This window comes from Epinephelus fuscoguttatus, linkage group LG5, assembly GCF_011397635.1.
Source record: "Epinephelus fuscoguttatus linkage group LG5, E.fuscoguttatus.final_Chr_v1".
NCBI lineage: Eukaryota > Metazoa > Chordata > Actinopteri > Perciformes > Serranidae > Epinephelus > Epinephelus fuscoguttatus.
This window is the reverse complement of record NC_064756.1, coordinates 15303483-15327055: the sequence shown is the minus strand read 5'-3', so window position 1 is coordinate 15327055 and position 23573 is coordinate 15303483. Positions and strand designations below refer to the sequence as shown.

The window sequence follows — 23573 nt, the reverse complement described above, 5'->3', positions numbered from 1 at the left end:
TTAAAAAGCATAAAAGCTTCAAATTACTGACTGCAACACCATGAATATAAATCTTTTCTTTTTTTTTTTATACAAAACAAATATACAAGATTTCCATACATCAGTATAAATGAATGGTTTGGTCATTTCTTCTTACTTAAAATTCATTTTAATATATATACTGTATATATTTACACATTAACTTAAAATTCTCTAATACCCAATGTAAGTGGTTTCCAGCTCATCAGCCTTTACCCACTTACGGACTGAGTGTAGTTCAGAAGCTTTGTGACCTGGGCCTCTGTCAGCAGGACAGCGGATGGCAGAGAAAGGAGTCTTCTGCCCATCCCTGATTCGACAGTCACTCCTTTCACCTCTCGCCAACGGAACAGGCTTTCTTTTTTCTTTAGTGAGAACAGTTTACCTAAAAGGAACCTGCACAAATAAACAGTTTGGTTCTTCACAAATACAGTAAGTGGCAGTACCCATTAGCTTTTTCCAAGCAACAGTTCTGTCTTAACAAATCCTGTGAGCTAGATACAAATACTGATATGCACAAAGCACTAATTTCCTAAAAGAAAATTAATATGTACAGAATTGCAGCATAATGAATGGGATGTACTGTACGCAATAACTTAGTTTTCAGCCAGTTTGATTATACATTGTGGTTCAGCAGAGGCCAGGCCAGTTCACAGGTTAAATAGAGAGGAGGGGATCAGCCTCTCCCTCTGCACACACCATCACTTTGTTTTGTAGCATGATCGTCTCTTGTATTGTTCCATTTGTGACAAAAAAATGCAATAGAAAATACAAATCCTTACAAACATCGTGTTTAAAGCTACTTGTGAAACAAAACAGTGCAATAGGTGCAAGCGCGCCAGTTGACCCTGTAGCGGAGCTGATTGGATGGATCGCTATAAGAAGGGATTCGTTGAGGAGCCTCCTGCTGGATACTGTGCGGATGGACCTGCACCCTGGAAGAAAAAAGGGGGGACACAAACACGCGATCAGAAAACGTACTGTTTACTACAACCCCATCTCCAAAAAAGTTGGGACGCTGTGTAAAACATATACAGAATACAATTACTTGCAAATCATTTGACATATATTCAACTGAATATACTAGTTCTACGACTACTATACACTCCAAATTTGATGACTGCAACATGTTCAAATGTCATGAATTGGGGTTGTACTTAGCATTGAAAGGAGGGCTGTTTTCTTATTGGGAATGACACAACAATGACAATGTAGTCATGTAGGTTTTTTCATCAACTAGAAAGGAGGAATACAGTGGATAATAAACAAGCCATGTCGCCCTCTTACTAACCAGGAAAGGGTTGCTAGAGACCATGGGTCCAGCCATCACTTGCCCAAAAGGAGTCACAACAGGCTTGGCCTGGCCAAAAGCTGGAAATCCTCCACCTGGAAGACATGCACATTGTCATTTAGAGGATGTGATGAAACACCCTCCCATAAATTATAGCAACAGCAAACCAAGGGGGACTCCTTCGCTCATATTCAAGTGATAAAACCTTGTCGATCTGAAGCGTGACTCCAAAGTGAAGTCCATTTTTAAGGGATGTTAGTGCACTAATGTGAGAACCACTCAGTCAGATGCACAGGCAAGCTTGAATTCCAGTAGTTAGTTACACAGATACATCTATATCTACATGATCTACACACAGACACACACCGTTTGGTTGCTGGGGATACGCAGGAGGCTGAGGGAAGGGAGCCTGGCCAGGAAAGGGTTGCTGGAAGGTTCCACTAAAGCTGGTGGGGAGGTTGAAGGCTGCAGCATTCCCAAATCCAGCGGGCATACTCATGGACCCTGTGCCAAATGATGCTGCAACACAGCAGGACGGCCGTTGGTTAAAGAAGGAAACACAGGACATCTACAGGCTTACACCTAAATACCAGGCCTAAAAAAGGGTTTGCTTCATTTTGCTATGACAAGATTCTACAGCACACGCACACACTTTCGTTTAAAATCTGACATTACACAGGAGCTGGCACACAACAGCAGAAAAACAAACACAAATGCAAAAACTAAAATGTTATCAATATCAGACTTTACATTATGTATTTAACTGACACTTTAATCCAAAGCTGTACAACCCAAAAAGTGCAAGAGTCATGCAAGAACATCAACTTCATCAAATATTCTGATCTACTTTTAGACATAAGTAGTTTGTTAGAAAGCAGTAAACTGGAAGTAAACTTAAATGAGAGGATGAACTAGGGATTACAGACAGTCAAAGAGAAAACACAAAGAGACATATCCCTACAACAAATTACGAAAAGAAATATGTCCAGTCCACTGTGCAGTAGGTTTGATCAGCACCCCTTTAGCAGCTGACTACCTGCACAGGTCAGTCTGTAATCAATAGTGTGGCTCCCAGCGCCAGAACTGTCCATTCAACTCTGAGATCCTCTGAATCTCACAGTCCATGTGTTTGTAAAGTTGAAACACATGCAAATTAAGATTAAGGTTGTCTCCAGACAAGCCTTAGGGGAAAGGTCTGAACAGGAGTCACACATGAGGCTTTAACACTTGCAGTGTAGCGACAGTGTCTGACCACACAGGAGCACAACATTCCCACAGTGCAACATGTGCGATCAAACTGCGGTTAGTAAGACAGCCAGCTAGCAACTGAGCAATCTGACATCTGGTAGAAATGCTACACCCAATGCCCATTAAACAAATTTTACAATTTGAGTTACAATTGATTTAATTGGAAAGCAAATCCAACAAGGTTACTGCTTGAGTCTTCAAGACATGATAGTTTTCAGTGTTTCACTGGGTTTACTCATTGAATTGAGCATTTTGTGACACTACCAAGTTAATGAATGTCCAGATGATTATTTGTTAAAATTATGGTGCAGTGTTAATTTTAATCATTTAATGTCCTCAAAAAAGCAGAACAGATTTTGTGCCTCCTGCTAACTGATAGAAGGAAGATGTTGAGGAAGAGATAATTAATGATTTCATAAGAACCCAACAGAGGGTGTGAGGTCACTACCCTTAGATAGATAGACTCACACATTTCTAATCATTAATTAATTATATTGCTCTAATTACTCTCTATATCGACATAGTTATTGTTGCTTAATCAATTATTACAGCACTCATTTATTCTCGCCTAGTTACTATAGATTTCATCAAACCCCTTTATCTGAATGTTGTGATTATTTTTACCTCCACAACATTTTCCTGACAGATTTGCATAAGGAACAAGAAGGCACTGTAAAAGCAAGGCACAGGAGAGCAAAAGTGAAGCAGAGAGCACAAGGGAACCTACCAAAGGCGGGAGGATAACCCTGCCCATGAAGAGCCCTCATCAAGCCTGTCCAGCATGGCAAGAGCAATCAGACAGACAGCTGAATCTCAGTTTCTGCTCCTTGTTGTATCTGTCATCTCTCTTGTGTACAGCAGTAAGTGGCAACACTAGTCCTGCTGCCCACTGCCACGGCGAACAAAACTGGTTCAGCACTTTTTTACTTTATCCCTCCTAATGGCTGCCTCTGTGTTTGGCAGTTTGCTCTGTGGCACATTAATTGCTTAGGCAGCCTGGGCAAAGGTTACCACTTTGAGTGTGCAAGGAAATCTAACAGATAATACACTAACTGTGCAATAATGTACCAGACCTACATTTATTCCACATTAAAGGATTTTAATCTGCACTACTGACTAATAATAATAATAATAATAATAATAATAATAATAATAATAACAATAACAATAATACTAGCAGATTAAGTTGACTGTGAATGTGTAGCACCATCTAGTATACCACCCTTACACACACAGACATACACACACCTGCTGCCGCCGCCGCCGCCGCTGCCATGTTTGCTGTCCTGCCGTTGCTCTGGAATGGGTTGGTGGGAGCTGCTGCGGGGGCAACTCCAGCAGCTACAAACGGATTAGTTGACGGAGCTGTTAAAGAGAGGTATCGAGTCACCAACAAACCAGAGTGTGAAACAGCAGAATCAGTCAAATAAAGCACACAAGCTTAACACGGCAAAAACAAAATTACTGTATACTTTTTATATCATTACTGATTTTAATTTGGGAAAACAATCAGCATAAATCATCAGAAAACAGCCTGAAGGTTCGCTCACCTCCAAAACCTTGAGCCATGCCAGGCAGGGCCTGCTGTGCTTGTGCAGTTGACACCCCAGTCTCTGAGCCAAACACACCCCTGCAGTAAAACAAAGTCAACACATGAGCCTATCAGGGAAAAAGAGTGGGAGGATGGCCACTGTATGATTGTAGAAGTCACTTTGTTACTGAAAACTGCCAGATAGTTGTTTATGTATTCTGACACACTGTTTCAGATCCTAAACTAACACACCCATGTTTTAACAATCACGTGAATAGTCTGGCAGTTAAACAATTTTACCACACTAACTTATTACAATTAAGAGAATAAAACTCAATAAACATTTCTATAGCACCTAAAAACAGTAATTTTGCCTTGAATTAAATTACATCAATAAATTATAAAAATAAACTGTATTTTTAATTGTGGATTTAGACATTTGGTTCCCACAACAGCAGGGGGCTTATGCTGCATTCACATGGAATCAGGCAGATGGAAAACACCTTCTGGGTGGCACGGTAAACACAAACACACAGTCCGACAGAATGACAGGATGGTAAAACAAAACATGCGTGACGATATGTTGTGATGGTGGTACAGTATTGTTTACAAAACATGAATAAAATATATTAAATACATTAAATGTGTGTAGTAATTACGGCAATTGTAAATTTAACCCAAATTTTTTCTTTGTGTGAGGGAACTGTGCAACATCTGGACGCAAATTTCTTTGTGAATGAAGGCAAAAAGTTAAAATATTTTACTCTGAATGGCAATGCTGTCTCTAATTACTGCTGCAAATATTCTCTGCCTGTCCTCTAACTTTACCATCTTGATCTCGTCCACTAAAATGCTATCTGATTTGTCGTCTACCATCTGCCTGCTTCCATGGAACGCAGTATTACTGTGGTGTGTCTCACCCTTGTGAGGTGCTGGTGGTGCTGTAAACGCTGGTGGCAGGGACTGCGGGGCTGAAGACAGTGTCAAGCTCAGCCAGAGCAGCATAGCGGTCCCCTCCTGCAGACACTGCCTGCTGCTTCTGAGGCAGACCAGCTACTCCTGCTGCTGCTGTGGAGCTCACCCCACCAGAAATACCAGCTCCTGGAACAGAAGGACAAGACAGCAGATCCTGTTTGAATCCACCACAACTCAATTAACGAGGATGAAAAATTAAATCTCAAAGACAAAATAATTATACATTACAAAAAAAACAAAAAAAAAAAAAACAAAGAAAAAAAGATGTCCGGAGATAGCTGCCATATTGAACCTATTAAAAATGATGGGGAATAAACGTTCAGTCAATAGGAAATTTGCATTTCCTAGCACAGGCATACATTTTGTAAACTCAACAAAATAAACTAGTACCAGCCCAGTGCAATTCACAGATGCTCGAGTGCCAGAATTCTGACCATGTGACAGTAAAAATGTCCAATGAAACCAATATAGCATTCATGAAAGCAAGGCGCTTCCACCATGCGCAGTGGCCTGTTGATTTAATACAGGCTGGTTCAGCAGCACTGAGGCCAGGGGGCTGATTCTGTTTAAAAACTAATAAGGCCATCTCAACATACATCCGAGTTACGGCTGAGCCAAAAAACATGGGACAGAGAATTACTTTCTGCTAGTTCTAGAAAATGTAACTCAGCCCTGTTTTGAAAGAGACTATGTCCGTGCCTGAACTGGAAGGAAGAGACTTTAACCCATGTGTGATTTCATAATATTTTTAGTTTTCTCAACTTCTCTTTTTCGGTCTGCCTCTATCCCTACTATTGCGATCTATGAAACAGGCTAGGCAGGAGAAGTTTACCTTGCTCTGTTTTGGCAGAGCTAAACACGTTATCCAGGTCAGCCAGGGCTGCGTATCTATCAGCAGGGAGGCTAGTACTCTGTACAGCATCTCTGCCAGCTCCTGTGGAGTTACTCTGGGAGGAGGAACTGAAGGATCCAAAGTCAGCACTACACGATTTGGGGAAGTTGTCAAAATTTGCAAAATTGGCATTTGCTAGTCCCCCTGAGGCACTACCTGCATGAAAGAGAGAGATTAAAAAGTCAAAGGGGGACCATGACTGTTGGTTGAGTAACAGCATTAACAGGGTGCAGGAGGAGAGAAGAAGCTGCAAGGAGGGTAGAGTTGGGGTGGAGTCTGGCTGGGGCTGGGTTACCTTTGTTTTCTATGGGATAGATAGCAACACTTCTAAAGCATGTCCTCTGCAACACTGCACTATGCTGTCTCTTCATTGGCTTATGCACCTAAGATAAAATTTGCATTTATTTGTGTTAGAGGCACACAATGTGCAGAACAGCACCTTTATAATGCCTTGGTTTCATCTGAGTTTAGCACCACGCTGTGGATCAAGGGAGTTACAGACAAAACCAACTCAAGCTGTAGTAACAGTGACATGAAAAAATCAACTTGACTGTTGAATGGAATAGATTTAGTCTGCCAACCAGCCTGTAGGCATTACTGGACTCTGTAATGAGTAGACTGTCACTTGTACACAGATCTCACACTGTTACTAGGGAAACAAACAACAATTACAGATTAGTCGCTGCTTATTTAGAGCTAAAAAAACAAAAAGTGTACAACTTTTTTTCTGTAAATAATCTTATAAATCCTATTTAATACTTACTACTGTAAAATACTTATGTGTCATTTATTTCACACTACATGTTAATGTTTGACAACCATGCTATTTCAGGCACATCCACCACACTTCAATGTCTCTAATAACTCTTGAAAATGAAATTTCATTTTGTTTCAGAGACGATATTCTCAGCAATTTCAGGCCAACTTCATGAACTTCTCTATCACACTCAGAACTCAGTGAGAACTGGTGCAATAACAGGATTGATGCATCAAAATATTTAATGCTTTCAAACTCTTGTTTGTGACCCTGAAAGGCGTTTGTTTTTTAGAACTGACACAGACTATCGCTTCAGTTCAATCTCAAGGAATGGCTTAATTGCACCTATGGAATAATGTTCATAGAACTACCTTTAGCTCAGAGAAAAGGAAGACTGAAAACAATCTGTTAAGAGCACAGGTCCTGGTACAACCTTGCATGCATCTGACGAATCTCTGTTGAGAGAAGGTTCATATCTGCTAATGGAAAATAATTTACAAAGAATGCCTACCTACTAAATAGTGGGAGATCCAACAAGTAAATACAGGGAGTCACTCCCCCTGACGCATTTGCCATTAGCAGATACAAACCATCTCTGAACAGTAGTCTAAAAGCCTCTGAGGAACTTCAGGAATTTACATGCAATTGGGAGCCTTGAGATTTACAAGGCTGATTTGATATTCATTAGCATAACACCTGAACATGCTCCTGATAATGCTTTTAAAAAGGAAACCCAAAAGCCTGTATCGTTTTCTGGGGTAACTTCTTAGAGGACTCTTGGGTATCATGTTTCTCTTTTTATCATCATTTCTTACATAACATCCTAGATTACAGAGAATGTACTGTGTTACTTATCATTAATAAGTGATGGCACAGCCATCAGTGAAAAATTGTTCTTGTGTTACCTAATTATTCCTACAGGGAAAGGATACGTTAGAAACAGTACAGTAACTGTCTGTTTTCTTTTAGTCTCTTTTTAATCCTTTATTTTGCCCTGTAACACTCTCATGTTCTTCCACTTGGTCTATTCTCCGCAGTGGTTCACAGTAATGACAGCAACGATCAAAGCTGATTATCCCAGTGACATTGTTCCCAGTGATTCAGCATTACAGGCACAAAAAGAGCTACATGCTGAGACACACATCACATCTGGAGAGAGGAGGATCAGAGCGACTACACATTAGAGACGGTGGAAAGGGTGAAAGCTGTTAAGAGGGCAAGCCCAGAGAGCGAGACACTTACTGTGTGCAACCTGGAGAGGCAGAGCAGTGGCAAACTCACCCATACTGCGGCTGGATGAGAGCACAGTGAATGCTGGCAGCCAAAAATCAAAGAGGGAGGGAGAAATGGGGCAATGAGCAATGTAAGCTAGGGCGTAAAAAACAAAAGAAAGACATCAACTGAACCAGAGGTAAAAAAAAAAAAATAAAATAAAAACATAAAAAGCGTGAAGTCAAAGCAAAACTGCTGCTGAAGCAAAGGGTGAAAAACACATGAGACAGAATGGACAGCTTAGGCCAGATAGCACAGTGAGTCAGTGTCTGTGAGAAAGGGATTATCTTACAAAGCCACGAGAGAGAGGGGAGCTTTATCCATCAAGCAATAGGCATACTAAAGAGATCAGTGTGCAGCTCCACATGAAGATGGTTATCAATGTATACCTCCAGCAGAGGGCACTGTAGCACACATCATTTTCCTGAAACTAGGGGGAGGAGGCTCAAGAGTGTGTTAGAGAGTCACTAATTTTGTATTAGCATGTAAGCGAGAAGGCAAAGTGCTCAGGTAAAAAGCCAGTCAGCCTGTTACTGCTGAACAAATACGTGAGATGCGCAGTACTGCATGAAGGGCTCAGAGGGAAATATGAATCAGAATGACAAACACAGGTAAGACAAGGACAACAGTATGTCAGTATGTGGGTGTGTATTTTAAGACCGAAATATACCTAATTAAAATAACAGCTGCCGGGCACGAGCATAGATTAAATAAACAACTGCAAAATCCACAGCTGCACTGTCACTTTGATCATACACCTAATGAGCGCACAGTGGTCTTTACCTGTTTTACATTCTATCTCGTAAAAACAAAATAATATGTATATGTGAACACTCAATTTTTAAGTTTAGTAAGTGTACACTACTCTGGTGTACACACAAGTGGGAAACCTGTATGAACCTTGTAGTTATCAATATAAAATTAAGCTTTCAAAGTAGGTCAAAACAGCGATATGCTACATGTGACGCTGAGAGTGAATGCGTCTAATGTCTGCACTGGTGTGCACAGTCCTTCATGGACTGTGACCTCTGAGTGTTTGGCCAAAGGCACATACCATGTAGACATAACATCATGTGTTCAACTGCAGCCAAGGACAACTTGTTGTTTCAGAAAATATGTTTTTGCATTTTTATTTGCCTTGAGTTATTTGTATTTATAAACTAAACTTTTGCTTCATTTGTTGGTTATGAAACCTTGTTTGGACGACTGAAAGTACTGCGAATGTCTTTATGTGTTGGTGATTTTGGATGTGTGTCACTTGTCCAGTGAAGGGAGCTTGCTCTACCTGTATTTGGGGGTTGGAATGAGGCTTGAGGTGCGGAGGGGAAACCACCTGACGACCCAGGAGTGCTCCCGAATGCATCAAAATTAGCAAAGTCTGCACTTGCGTTGGCATTCTGTGCTGCTGAAGGTGGTGTTGGGATGAGGTTGAGACAGACAAATGAAGACAAAAAAAAAAAACACAATGAGAGGAAAAACAAAGGATGAGATAATAATAGAATGGATTTATATGTATGACAAAAGGCATGGATAACAGACTGCAAAACAAATACAATGGATTATGTGCTAAATATGACAGATAATCATAGAGTGGTGTCACATGACAATAAAATACACAGCGGCTTTGAGGGCAGGCGCCATAGTCTGATCACCCTCTCCCACGAGATACTGCCTTGACTCCTTGCAGAGCACACGGCATTTAAGACTGTGTGTGTGTGTGTGTGAGTGTAGCACTACACACATCATTAGAAACTCAGGGATGTACATTTGTGCTTGTGTTTAGTAAGCGCAGATGTGTGGATGCCACTTCAGTCACTGCATTGAGAGTGAGTCTTGATGGCTCTGAGGGGGAAATGAGTACATTATCCTCATTAGTAACCATGGAGATGTGTCTGACCGTATCACCTCTGGTACTATTCCATAATATATGCATGTTTTACGATCATGTAGGTGATGGCTGCTGACATCTAACAGATTCTGCATGATCTCAAACATCTGGCACAGTTTATAAAAGCTGATAATTTGAATGCAACATCAATCAGCACTGAACTGTTGATTTAAACACCTTAAGCATTTTAAATAAAATGAACGGAACTATCTGATGTGAATGAATTTGTCACACTGATCTCATTTTTTCGCCCCTACAACCAATTGAGGTAATTTCATAATTAGACGAGATCGAAACTGGTGAATGAAAACATACATGCACTCAGCCCTCTGGCCTATGACGTGGTGCTCCTGGTTACAGCGTGTTAAATAATGTGACAGAGACAACTTTCACATTTAAAAAGGACAATCCCATCGTGAATGAGTTACTGCTCAATTCCAGCAATCCCTTACGACTTCATGTTAGCTATTTAATTAGTTAGTTGTCTGTTCCTTACTTGTGTGACTGTTGAAATGTGCAAAGTTAGCAAAACTGGAGCTGGCGCCTGCAGCCATGTTGGGCGGGGCAGCAAAGATGTCTCCACCCAAGTCGCTGAGGAGGTCGAACCTCTTGTCATGGAGCTGCTGACTGGCTTGTCCACGGCTCACCACTGGAGACTGGTGGAGAGAGGAGATGGAGTTGGAAAAAACAAAGGGTAGGTATGTGTTGGGCAGTATGCAGAAATGTGTCCACATTAGCCCTGTAAGACCATCCTGATGACGTGAGCTCAACAATTTTGTTTCGCTCTCTGTATCAGTCTGGATTTGGCGCCCTAAATGCTTTCAGTGGGTGGGAATACTCACCTTGACAGACGAACTCATTCAGCCAATCAGTGCAACAAAAAACACTGGGGAACATCTTCTTCATCACCAATGGATCTAGTTCATAAATCCAGCTTTGGCCAAATCCAGTCAGAGGTAAAGCAAAAACGTCTTTTCCTCCGAGAAACTCCGCCAGTGCATAGTCTTGATCTTGGTTTTTATTGACTATTTCTGCAATAACTTCACTTATTGTTGTGTTTACTCAACAAACATTAGAGTTAGAGTTCATTGCTTTAGGAGCCGCCATAACTGTTTTGCAAGCTGTGGCCCACGTTGTACGTCAACACAGTCCCTGAGTGGCTGCTTACATAGTCAGCTATGATGTGGATCCCTGATTGGCCCAGATTGCATTTTAATTTGTGGATATGAGGTGAAGCGGCATCGAGTCCAGACTGATACAGGAAGCAAAACAGCATGCTGAGCTCACGTCACCAGGATGGTTTTACCAGGCTTTGCATATATGTCCTTGAACGACCTTCTTGAAAGACGAAGAAAGAAAAAGACTAGGCCTTTTGACAGGCAGTGCATCTGTCTTCTTTCATATAAAACATCTGTAAGGGAAGTGGGCAAATTTTTTCATTGATAACAAAAAACCATTAAAATTTGAAGGGTCAAGAGTGTTTAGCATGTTCTTTGGCAAACCTTACCAGCCCTTCATTTGTGAGCCAAAGTTTCTGATAACAATACAAATTTATCATGTGTACACCTATGGGTACAACATTAATCTCACCTGATTAGGTGGGGTGTTCTTGTTGAGGTGTAGGGAGGGCGCTGACTCCCCCAGCAGGGATTTGAGTGGTCTAACCTCTGGGGTGCTGCTCGTGCTGCTGTTTGAGGAGCCAGAGATGGAAGCATGGACGGATGCCACTACCTTGGCCTGCTCAGGAGGTACATACCTAGGAAACAGTTCACATTACAGCCATTATAATACATTATATGCTACTGGCTAATAGGCTAATAGAATAATACAGGTATTTAAAAGGTATATTATGAAGGATTGTCGGTTACTGTCTGTAAACACGTTCGCCACTGCAAGTGAGAGTAAAAGCCAGTCTTGGAGTCACTCACGTTTTGTGTTTTCCTCACTATATTAGTGTCTCTTGAATGCCTGCTGTTCACGGTCTAGCACCTTATTCCTACCTCTGTATCAAGCTCCGACCTCACCTGAACACTGTGAAGGTACATGCCCATAAATGCAGAAGCACAGAAAATAAAAAATAAAGGCATTACTTCTGTATAGGTCTATAGATGTTTTTTTTAAAGGAAAGTCCTGCATAGTAAATCTTTACCATAAACTGACATAATACAGGGTTTTCAAAATATTAATATTGCATCCTTTCGGCAAAACAACCCTCATGCAAATCCAAATGTGATTAGAGGAAATGTTAATTTGGGTGCAAATGCGATTCACAGTCAACAGACAGGCCATGAGCTACAGGAGAATGGCTTATGTGTGTGAAAATGCCTGTCTGCAGTAAATGGTGGCATGCTGGAACATGTGCGGCTCATCGCTCAGAGACCAAACACTAAGAGATGACAGAAGCACAACTACCCAAACTAATAGGCTGCTACTAAATGAACATCCAGAAAAAAAATTGTGTTGATGACACATCTCAGTTTTGTTTGGTAACACCAACTGTATATACAAATTCTCACTAAATTAATATTTACATTTGATGACCAATCCCTGATTTGTAAGTATTAATACAACAGGCACTAGTCTGCCATTAGTTTTATTAGTCTGAAACAATCATCCCGTTGAGTCATCACACTCAACAGGTCACAACACACCAGTAACAACTACACTAAACCACATACATATTTGAACAAAGTTTAACATACAACTTCATGGAACATCTATCATTGCACATAAAGCAGCTTGACTGTAATGACCTACATTGTGTGCACTTAAAGAAGGGTATCTGGCAGCTTGCTCGAGGCTAACTCCAACGAGCTGCCTGTCAGACATTCCAAGCCAGAGAGAAGAAAAAACACAAGAAAAGCTACATGTCTGCACAACGCACACTGCCAGAGGATTGTTCATATCTTGCTCTGCCAGCTTGTGAAACTGACTTACCATCTCTTCTTCTCATATTTCTCTTGAAGGAACTCCTTCACCTTCTGCGGTTCTCTGAAATCTGGTATTGAGGAGGTTCTGTCATCATAAAGGCCAAGCCAGATCTGTTTACATACCTGGGACACACAGCGGAACAGAACAAGTGATTTTTGGAAGAATATTTCTGCAGCATACACAGCTACAAATGAGTGCAAGACAATGTAATCAGTAAGATTTTCAAACTGTATCTGCTGACAATATTTAGCTCTGTGTCAAGTGCTCTCTGTGGAAAGACGGAAGGCAACTTGAGGGCAGTAGTATTTACAGAGTATAGCAACCTTGAAGGATGTATGCATCAGCTTCAACCTTGAGTCTCCTGCATGTCTGCCTGCCCTGCCACTTTGCTACAGCTTTTAATAAGGCTGCGCTTCCCAGGTGGCATTGCTCTATTTCATATTCCGTTTACCAGAAATGGCTCGTGAATGATGATGCACTTTGATTCCTCCATTCAGTATGAATATTCGGTGCTACATTATGTAATTATTTAAATAGGTGAAAGCTGCAGAATTTGAATGACAGACGTTTAAGCAGGACTCTCACCTCTAACCATTTATATAATTTTAAGTATATAGTCATTTTATTAACAAAATACAGATTATTTGCACTATTTACAACAAAGTATGTATCAATATAATGCTAATGCATGACATGTCTGGGTTAAATAGTAATGTAGGTCATTGAAATGTACTCCATCTTTTAATGGGGAGTTACCAAACAATTGTCTACTCGCAAATCCAAGAGACACAGAGCAACATTATGATCCCAGTGAAGTCTGTCTGGCCGCCTGCTGTTTTGTGATGGGCAGGTAGTGTACAATGTTCACTAGAGTTCAAGTGCTTAAACAGGTGCCTGATGCAAAATACAAGGCTGATGAGCACTGTGAAATTCAACCAAGTAGTTGTAAAACCAAAGCAGAAACCTAAGGCGGTTAGAATGCTGAGTGGAGCTGCAGGGCTGCATTGTAATTGACTGTAGGGATTACACAGTCATTAGATTCAATGATAACATAAAACACTGATTAATACAGCGCGCATCTTTGTTAGATTAGCACAGTTATTGTTTTCTATCCAAATAGGATAGACAAATAAAACAATGAATAAAATAGCAATATTTATAGTATTGTGATATTTTAAAAATGCTCAGTATACCCAAAATAGCACTATAGCATTGCTTTTAATATTAATTGACCATGTATTTTGACTAAAATTTGAAATATTTCTCCTTGTTTTCTTCTCTGGTGCCAAGTTGTCGCTTGCAGTCTTGCTTGTAAACGGCCGAAATACTTGCATGATGAATTACAATGATGTGCAGATTCTCACAAAGCGACAAAGCAGCGGGAAAGCTGACCTCAACCTTAACAACTGTGACAGGACAGCCAGTCGCCATGCTTACCTCATTGCCATGTTTCTGTAGGAACTCGATTTCCTGTTGCGTGAAGGTTGTCATGGAGATGGACTTGACTCTGTGGGGTGGATTCAGCCCTCGTCTGTGGGTGGAGAAATGGAAACAGGGGTTGATTTAATTTAAAGACGCGACATGACGACCTCATCTGGACATACTCCAGATCCCACCTCTCAGGACGGGGCCATTTAATTAGCAACTGGCTGACTGGATGGTGTGTGTAACTGTGGCGAGGACGACCGCATTATAGCGAGAAATGACAGAGACAAATACTGACAGAGAAAGAAAGGGAATAGAGCAGAACAAAGGGAGTGGGTGAAATGCTCTCCTAACTGCCATTGACTGAACGGAGGTTGTCAGTACAATGAAAGAACGAGTGATGTCCCTTAATATAGAAACTTCCATTATGGAGTAACACCCATTAGCCAACACAAGCCTTGCTCATTTTCCTGAGAAGGTCACAGCTCAAGCCACAGCGGCCCAAATTAAAAATGCCTGGTAACTGTAATACTTGAAAAGAGCCATCATTAGGCTGTTATATTAAGCTCCAGGACTGCTTGCAGAGTAGTTTTCCAGGACCTTGTAGTAAGTGAGCGCTAATGTAGCGCTGGCTTCAATGTCACTACTTGTTTTGTCTGTGAAGGTGACCAATCAGCATTTTGCAAGCAAGCAGAACGTTAAAACTGCAGCTAGTGCTATTACTGAGCACCACATTCACCAGTACAAGGAAAAGACACCCTATTGCTGTAAACACTAATATACAACTGTATCTGAGAGTTTCCCAACTTTTTGTTGCTTAACAGTATTACAGTCAGCCTAAAAAACTGTCTTTCACCATTAACCAACCAAAACCATAACTGTACAAAATCAACTGGGTCACAAACTGCCTCGAGGAATGTGACAAAGAGGAAGTCCACAAAGGAGATTTACTTAAAAAGCATTTTCTTAAGCTAAGCCTTAGTTGTCAGTTAACCTTTAAGGTTAACACAAAGCAAACAACTGAGCAATGTCAGCAATGAAAGGTGCGGAGGTGGAGGAGCTGGAGGTGTTAAAGGTGCAAAACCAAAAGACATAATGCCAGATGAGTGCCAGAAATCCCAAGTCTAAGATAATACAATACGGCAATGTAAAAATGAGAATGTCTCACATTTTTTAAATCTTAACATAGCTCTACATCAGATGTTCCCATTACATTAGAATGGTTATGACACAGATAAGTTATCATATGAATAGTCACCAAATACCTTCAACCACCTGCTCCATCCTCCCAAATCCAATCCCCCACCAACACTGACAAGAGGAGTAATTTAAGAATGCAAATTTTTACTAGCAAAAAGTAGCCACTGAAAGACAGACACATAACAAAATGTGTGCTTATGGGTGCAAGGGGTGAGAGTTCCTGAACCTTTATGATCAGTATCCAAAGGTGGTAGCCACCAATTGAAAAACCTGGAATTGACAGGTGCTAACCAGAGTAGCACGCCCAATGGTTCCTCTAAAACAGTCGTTTCCAACTTGCAGCCACGGGGTCCAGATTTCTCCTTGGTCATTAGTTCAAAGTCCACACTGTTTATTATATCTAGTGTCATAACTGCAATTGGCCATGTTGTCGAGCTAATTTGCTGTCTCTGTTAAGCAGGAAATGGGACTGCTTGAGTGTGTTTTTTACAAACTTAACATGTTTGTGAGTCACTTGCAGTCCATTCAGAATGGACCCGCGACTCACTTTTGGACAGTGGCCTACCAGTTGGGAACCAGTGCTCTAAAATGAAGGCTCACTATCCAAACGAATTATCCCAAGACGCACATACAAAAGAGGAATCCTAGCTACATGAACAAAGCTCACACAAACAAAATCAAGCTGTAGCACTTACTACCAAAGCTGCTTGACCACGCTGCCAAGTTGCAGACACAACAACATCTACAGCAACAACTCTCACTAACTACCTACATTCTAGTTCCTGTGCTGTGGAGGTGTCAGTGATCAAAAAGGACTCAGCCGTCAGATATCATCAAGATAACTAAAGTTTCTTATTACACCTTGTCCACACCGGCCGCGGCATGTCAGCAGCACAACAGCAGCTCTGTCGCTATTTTTTTTTTTTTTTTTTTTAAACAAGGTCTTCTGGCTAGACCAATACTGGATTTTGAGGCTAGTATTCTTATTTGAGAAAATTAGATGATGACTGGCTTTTTTTTTTTTTTATTATTTTTACTTAAACAAAAAACATAGACAAACAGTCTTGTTACAGATCCCTTAGATTTGTTTTATTTTTGAATTGTGACCAAGTTACATACCAGGATACACACTAAGCTGTACACTAAGTATTGGCGTGGCCAGTGTGTCAATGTATCTCTATAATTTAGCACTAACAAGTAGAAAACTAAGGATTCAGACTCAGGTCTCGTATGAAAGCAATCACCCCAGTATTAAACCTGTCTTTATAATTGACATGGGTTCATCTTGTGCTTTGAATGATTTGAGTTTAAGAGTAGTGCAGAGTGAGGTGGTGTTAGGGCCTTTTTCTACCTTTAATTCTCTTTGTTTTCTACACTGGCTTTGCCTGAACTCTCCAAGAATGTGGTAGGGTTGCAGGCCAGAAATAGTCAAAAGAAATGGCCAAAATTGCTTTCTCTCACAGCCACTATTTTTCTAAATGCTAAGCTCCTGAAAGCTGCAAAGTGTGTTAGTGTTACCATCTCCAACAGCAACGTCATAGCTGCAGCTCACCTGCATATTGAACAGAGTTTTTTAATACAGTGGTTTTGATAATCATTGCTTTTATCCTGTTTTGATATTTTCAAAAGCATAAAAGTTTATGAAAATGTTCCAGGTTTTTTTTTTTTTTTTATTGTGGTTGATCTTGCAGCACCCTTGGCCTGTCCACAGCATCCACCTTGGTAACCACTGCTCTAGGAAATTAGATCCAGCGTGTCACAATTACAAGCACAATGTTATACACATAAAGGAGTCAGATCGTAAGGCAGTGAAACACGAGACAAAAGTGCTAAATTATTCACCAATGTTACCCCCTTACAGAACAAGTCCTCATCTCCAGCCCTTCTTTACACATCCACCAATCAGCTGACTGTTACAAACAGCTGTGTCAATTCACATTAAAAAACAGAAAACAGATATGACAAGAGCCACCATGCTTCTGTTAGAGAGCAGCTCGAATTTCCCTGGGAACTGCTGGGGCTATTTCTAGGGGCAAGACTTTATCAACTTCTGCCCAGTTATGTCATGCTGCTCCCATTTTCAGAGAGGACAGTTAAGGCCAACAGAATGCTGCAAACCTAACAGAAAACACCTCAACACAACTACTATATTTAAACATTTACAGGATCTGCCATGGGAATTAAAACAATTCACTGTTTTCATTGTTAGCTGCACCTTAGTCTTTCTTTACTGCCATTGTTCAGACAAAATAGGCAACACATCACTTAGGGTTCTTAAGATTAATCCAGTACATCAAAAATATTTAAAAACAATTACTACTTGCAGACCTAGTTGGATTATTGTAAAGTTCTGACTGTTTTCAGACAAAACAGTCAAAAGCAACTGTATCAAAAGCAAGAATCCATAAAGCAAATGTATCTGTAGAAAAGCAAATGATAGAGTATCTGCGTGTGTGACTGAGAGTCTATGTGTATTTGAGCTTTAATGTGTTTTTCCAGCACCCTGAGGTGAGTGTGTGATCAGATCCTGGTCTCATGAAGATGAAAGTAGGACAGAGAGCTCCATAGCCCTTAAGGTCTAAACATGATGATGGCATCTCTACCTCGTTGTTTAATTAAGTAATTATGATACTGGTTATTTTGTCTTTGTTAATTTTACTGTATGTTATTTAGCCTAAATGTGACAGTGCATGTCAAATACATATCATATCTCCCTACATTGTTTCATTCAAAATGTTCTTCAACTTTGAAATGTCATATCCACAAGCAGGTGTTGCAAAAGGGAGAATGTTACTATCATCAGTCATCTTACATCCACAGACTGGTGTACAATATGACTGGTAGGTGATTCATGTGTTCTAGGATACAGCAACACAAGGTTATGGCCCCACAGTCCCACCCACCGACACCCCCACCCCCCAGCCCCATTTCTGCAGGAAAAAAGTAGCCACACAGTTGTGACAGTGTTCAGTGACAGCAGGATTACATTTGTAGGGCAAATTAAATGAAAGCAGTGACTATAAATGAGGTAAAATAAAGTATTAATAAATTGCTTCGTACATGACAATACTGTACACATCGACAATGTTTGAAACAAACAAAGATTAATGATTTAATCAAACCACTGCCCTAGTTGTTACTTATTTTCAGATCGTGTCTAGTGGGTTATATCAGAGAATAGTATCACATATTGCACAGTAAAATAATTATGACCTAGCTGCTACTGTACATCAGACCAGCTCAGCCGGGAAAACTCAGCTCATTTGCATACTGCAACAGCTTCAGGGTGCGAGAAACTGGCAATGTTAAGTCTCAAAAGAGAGGAAAGGCTGTGCATCATCCTTCACTTTCCTGCTTGAAGTCACCGACAAAAATTATCTCTGTTAAATGACTATCGAAATCAGCATTTATGGGAAGTGAAACCATCTTCAATTTGTCATCCAACTTTGTTTCAAACATTGCACTTTTTTAAGAGATCAGAGATCAGTTGTCAGGGGGAAGGGAAAACCACACATGCTCCGTTTTTAAAGTTCAGATCTGTTAACCTGCCACTGGTAAAAGTATATTTGGTGTCAGTGACACCTCCCAACCTCTGGCACGTGACTGCTTACTGAGGAACACACAGGCCAAGTGGGGTTACTTCCTGCCATGGGCACTCCAGAAAGAGACATTGTGAGTGGTGTTCCTCCTGGGAAGGCCTCCACCTTCATCAGGAATGTGTTTACATAGCAGATTCCAACTCCACCCATTTAACAACCACAACTATGGGGGGAGAAGGTAGTCATGCCCCTGCTATCACCCCTAAACAGTCAAACAGTGTTGCTGCCAAACTGCAGATGAAAGAAGGGAAGGGCAAACTACTTCCTTAAATTAAAAATCGCTACTGTGATTTCCTCAGCAATGTCTCAACAAGCCAAATGTGCTGTTTCAGACTTAAAAGACTATGTTTGATCCAGCAACATAATCTTTCCTGGTAAATGCAGAACATATAGACTACAGGAGGTGGGTACCTGTGTTGAGAAGGTTTGTGCTCATTTTGTTGTCGAGGGCAACATAAGGCAAATACTACATTTATTCACACAACAGTGATAGAGGGTAGTCAAGACAGTTCCCAAAACAATAGATCAAGTCTGGGCATGAATACTGAGGTGCTCTCTCATAATGCCTAAATCTTTGCCTCTCTAAAATTAAGAGGAAAGAGAGAGGCAGACAATGACCTCTCTGCCACTTCCTGTGGCACACAGAACAGCACATGCTGCTGATGTAGCAGCACGGTGGGGCCATACCACTTCCTGAGCCTACAATCACATGAGGCTTCCTGCATACATCAGACAGACAGCAATCCTTTTAAACCCACACTCTTCGGCTGAGAGGATTGTCGTCACTGAAATTCCACACAGCATGTTTTGTCTTCATAAAAAGCGAATGAGAAGCAGGAGGAGTGAAAGAGGAGGTATTGTGATCTCAAGCTATTAAAGAACTCAATTAACTCACATTACAGACTTTAATACTACAGGGTGAGCAGATGGGAAATTCACAGTGGAGTCCCCACAGACACATCGGTAAAGTGAAATGGAGGGCAAACTGCGTCCATCAGCAAACACACAATTAATCTCATTCTTTTCAATGCTACAGTAAATAACCTTCACGTTCAGTGAGGACAGGAAACAGTTTGCACAGATTAAGGTCATGAACCACAAAAGGCTGTATCTCAGGCAAAATCTGAGAGACAAACCGCTTAGTAATGTATCAATGAAGTCATCTGTTCCTCTGTCAACTAATAAAACTAAAAGGTCATCAGTGGGGAATTACTGAGCAACAAATGCTTCCCCTTTCCCCAGCATCATTATTAGAAAAAAACATTATTCACAAATGGAGATTGGCCAGGTTATTTCCATAAAGCATTAAGGACCAGTACAAGCTGCTGCCTGTGTGAATGAGCAGAAGAACAAGATGGGCGGATGAACAGCTTATTGAGTTACCTGCTAAGGGCTCACAGCCAATTAACTCTGCGCAAATGTTTTCACTTACAAAGGCTTGTGAAAAGTAAACACTCATATGTTTACAAGAAAACAGGTAAAGTATTTGTGAGCAAAGATGTGACTTGGTGGCAAAGAGAGGACCAGAGGTCTCACTTATAAATGTTACAGATGCACAAAAGGAGGCCTGAAGGAGGTGTACGCCACTTCCCAGGCAAAAGTTGTGATCTAAACTGCTTTGATGGGAGAAACTTTGACCCATGCCTACAAACATTTTGGAGACTGGAAATTGGTAATGCAGATGGTGAGGTGGAAGCCAGATTGTAGAAACTGTCAAATATTTTTTGGTATCGCTATTTTTGGCTTTTGCCTGTACGAACATTTTTAGTATGGATCCTACGCACTGTTTTATAAATGAAACCCCAGAATTTCATGATGCTATGTTTGCTAAAGTCCTTGGAAGAATGGTGTACAGGTGGAAAATTTACGCTGTATGGTTTTTAGCACTTGATGTATGTGGACAAAATTTGGTTTTCAGTGAACCAAATGTCAATGCACTCAAAAGGGGAAACAGCATAATCCTCGAAGGCTTTCAGACGAGAGTGATTATGTCCAGATAATCACAATGTCACGCAATATAGATAATATAAACCAAACATTCCCTCCATGCTGAATGTCATCGTGTCATTAGCTGTGCAGTAGCTGAGTCATGCAAAAAATTATCATTACTATATCACGCAACTTTATATTTCTTTCCAAATGTGATCAGCATCACATACACACAAAAAAAACATTCTAACATCAAGCACAATTTGACAGCTTTATTGAAGTGGGATATCTTTAGCTGAATAAGAAGAAATGGAATGCTTCGCTAATCCCAAATCCCAAGCTACAGATGCTTGGTTACACAACTGCACAGCAAAGCTTTAAGTCAGGCAGACGCTATCTAAAGTCACCCAGATACACTCAAACTATCAATGCTGTGGCGTTGTAGGAGGTAAACTACTGACGAGTGAATTGGCACAAATTGTTTTGGGGTCGGCCAGTTGTTAAGAGTAAAAGTCCTTCTGATATTTTCATCAGTGTGTAGATGCACACTGATGAAAATACCAGCAGGACTCTACAAGATTGTAGAGAATGAGTAGTGTGATACCTCTAAATGACTGGTCCATATGCAAAATGATTGAGTGGTGTGATACCTCTAAATGACTGGTCCATATGCAAAATGATTGAGTGGTGTGATACATCTAAATGGCTAGTCCAAATGCAGAATGATTGAGTGGTGTGATACATCTAAATGGCTAGTCCAAATGCAGAATGATTGAGTAGTGTGATACCTCTAAATGACTGGTCCAAATGCAAAATGATTGCAACAATACCGGTACTGCATGATGTGTCGCATCCCAGAATGTGGCATTCCCACGCCCAAGTGTCTACCACCATCTCACAATTCTCAATAAAGACCCTTTATTGAGATCAAATGAATAATTCTCATCATGTTTTTACAATTCTAGTAAGCGACATAAGTTAATACAAAATTCGCGATTGAAATAAATGGACCTCGCCCAACAGAATGATGTATTCCTGTGTCTTTGAATGTGGGGTGTATCCCATGAACAGGTCAATTAGCTCAGTTACAAGGTGGTTCCTCCAAACGCTGTCAGCAACTGGTAGCAGCAGCTGGCTCCTGGCTTATCTGTAGACCTAGCTTGCAAGTGTCAGATAAGTTCACTGGCTAGCACTGGAAGCTAAAGTTAGCTAGCACCTAGCTTGCTATGCCGAACACTGACACCTCTGCTAAACAGCCACCCCGCCCAACACAGCAAAGAAAGACAATGTCAAAGCAGCCAACACTCCCACTGACACCGCCGAATAACGTTACCTATCAACCGTTAGCTAGCGCCGGTTGGTTAACTGGCTTCGGGAGCCGTTAGTAGCCGAAGCGTTCCAAAACGTTACATCGTGAGCGCCATGTCTAAGCTAAGGTCACTCCGCAACTTCAAACTTACAGGATGCCAGAGCAGGAGGTGCACACGAAGGAGCCCACAGTCATATTGGCATAGGTTGGGCCCCGCTGGTCGCAGTCAAAGCACTTTCTGTTGGGAGGCAAACTCGTCATTTCTCTCAGCATCTTCAGGTGTTTCTCCTCTTGTTTTCGCTTCGCACTCGCCGCCATGGTGAGGGATATACAGCAGGATTAGTAAAAACCAGGGGGGAGACTGGAGGGTCAGCTACAGCTAAAACAAAAGGTCTGTGCTTTTTAACGCTTGTCGACCCGTGCTAAGGACAGAGAGGGAATGGGTAGGTGGCTCTGTTGTGGAGGGGGGCCTTGCTTCTCCTCGAACAAGGAGTTTGAGGCGTTGGAGCAGCTAGACCGACGGAACAAGATGATTCCTGCCACCAACTTCCGGCTTCGCTTAAATCCTGCTACGCAGACTGCGCCGTTACTTGTTGGGTCAGGGTCAAATATGGGCGTACTATATTTGTTACGCTCCAACATAGTTCCAGCACATTTTCTTATAGTCTGGTCTGTAATGCCACTTATATTTAATGAACCTTTATTACCACGCAATGGTCTGCGACAATAAGGCCGCTCTTGTCCTATGCATGCACTGCGTTTTTGCCCGGCGTCGATGACGAAATTTTACTTTTATTCTTGCGGCTAAGAGTTACCGCACTTAATTTCATCTGCAGTTATCAGATCATTAAGTTATGCGGAAAACATTGGTGTAAATAAGGTTTTAATGGCAGAGGATTTTCACGTGCAGCACAGTGGATTCCGAAGGTTACAAGAGGACATGAACTATCTTGTCTCTTAAATGCCATCTCTTCGGTTGTTCTCATGACAGTGCACAGAGCACTTCTAGTCTGTCTTTAACACATCAGCGCCACTGTGTGGATTAGCATTGCCACTGCAACACTATTGAGGGTGGTCTACGCATAAGGGACTGTGTTGGTGCGTTTCTTCTAATGCAATGCGTCATTTTACATTTATAAATATCACAAAATAAAACATGTAATGAGTCATGTAGATAAGACCATGCATGTAAAAAGCCATGTGATTTGTTACTAAGGCAAATTATGACGGAGTACAACGTTTCTCCTTCGGGCTGGTCAGGTTAACCCTCTGCAGAGAATATGACCCATTTCCGGGGTATAGACTTTA

The 23573-nt window shown here is 41.1% G+C and overlaps 1 protein-coding gene across 8 annotated transcripts; it reads right to left on the bottom strand.

Moving 5' to 3' along the window:
• Window positions 1–31: 31 nt before the first annotated feature.
• Window positions 32–22794, bottom strand: agfg1a (ArfGAP with FG repeats 1a). Of its 8 annotated transcripts, none has more exons than XM_049575937.1 (14): window positions 22417–22794; window positions 14241–14334; window positions 12810–12925; window positions 11463–11628; window positions 10369–10528; window positions 9270–9389; window positions 5896–6111; window positions 5009–5189; window positions 4108–4187; window positions 3806–3922; window positions 3285–3329; window positions 1676–1828; window positions 1310–1404; window positions 32–953 (listed from the first exon to the last, which is right to left on the bottom strand). In XM_049575937.1, the coding sequence occupies exons 1-14, from the start codon at window positions 22581–22583 to the stop codon at window positions 894–896; spliced, it is 1770 nt and encodes a 589-aa protein (XP_049431894.1). In that variant the 5' UTR covers window positions 22584–22794; the 3' UTR covers window positions 32–893. The 8 variants fall into 8 exon arrangements, with proteins under 8 accessions (XP_049431894.1, XP_049431895.1, XP_049431896.1 ...); XM_049575938.1 differs by having other exon boundaries at window positions 9270–9386; XM_049575939.1 differs by lacking the exon at window positions 3285–3329.
• Between the last annotated feature and the right edge of the window lie 779 nt (window positions 22795–23573).

Coding starts and splice junctions, on each gene's coding strand:
- agfg1a (XM_049575937.1), bottom strand. CDS start 22,583: ATGGCGGCGAGTGCGAAGCGAAAACAAGAGGAGAAACACCTGAAGATG. Junction 14,335..22,416: donor ACCTCCTGCTCTGGCATCCT/GTAAGTTTGAAG, acceptor CTCCACCCACAG/ACGAGGGCTGAATCCACCCC. Junction 954..1,309: donor TCTCTAGCAACCCTTTCCTG/GTTAGTAAGAGG, acceptor TTTTTCTTCCAG/GGTGCAGGTCCATCCGCACA.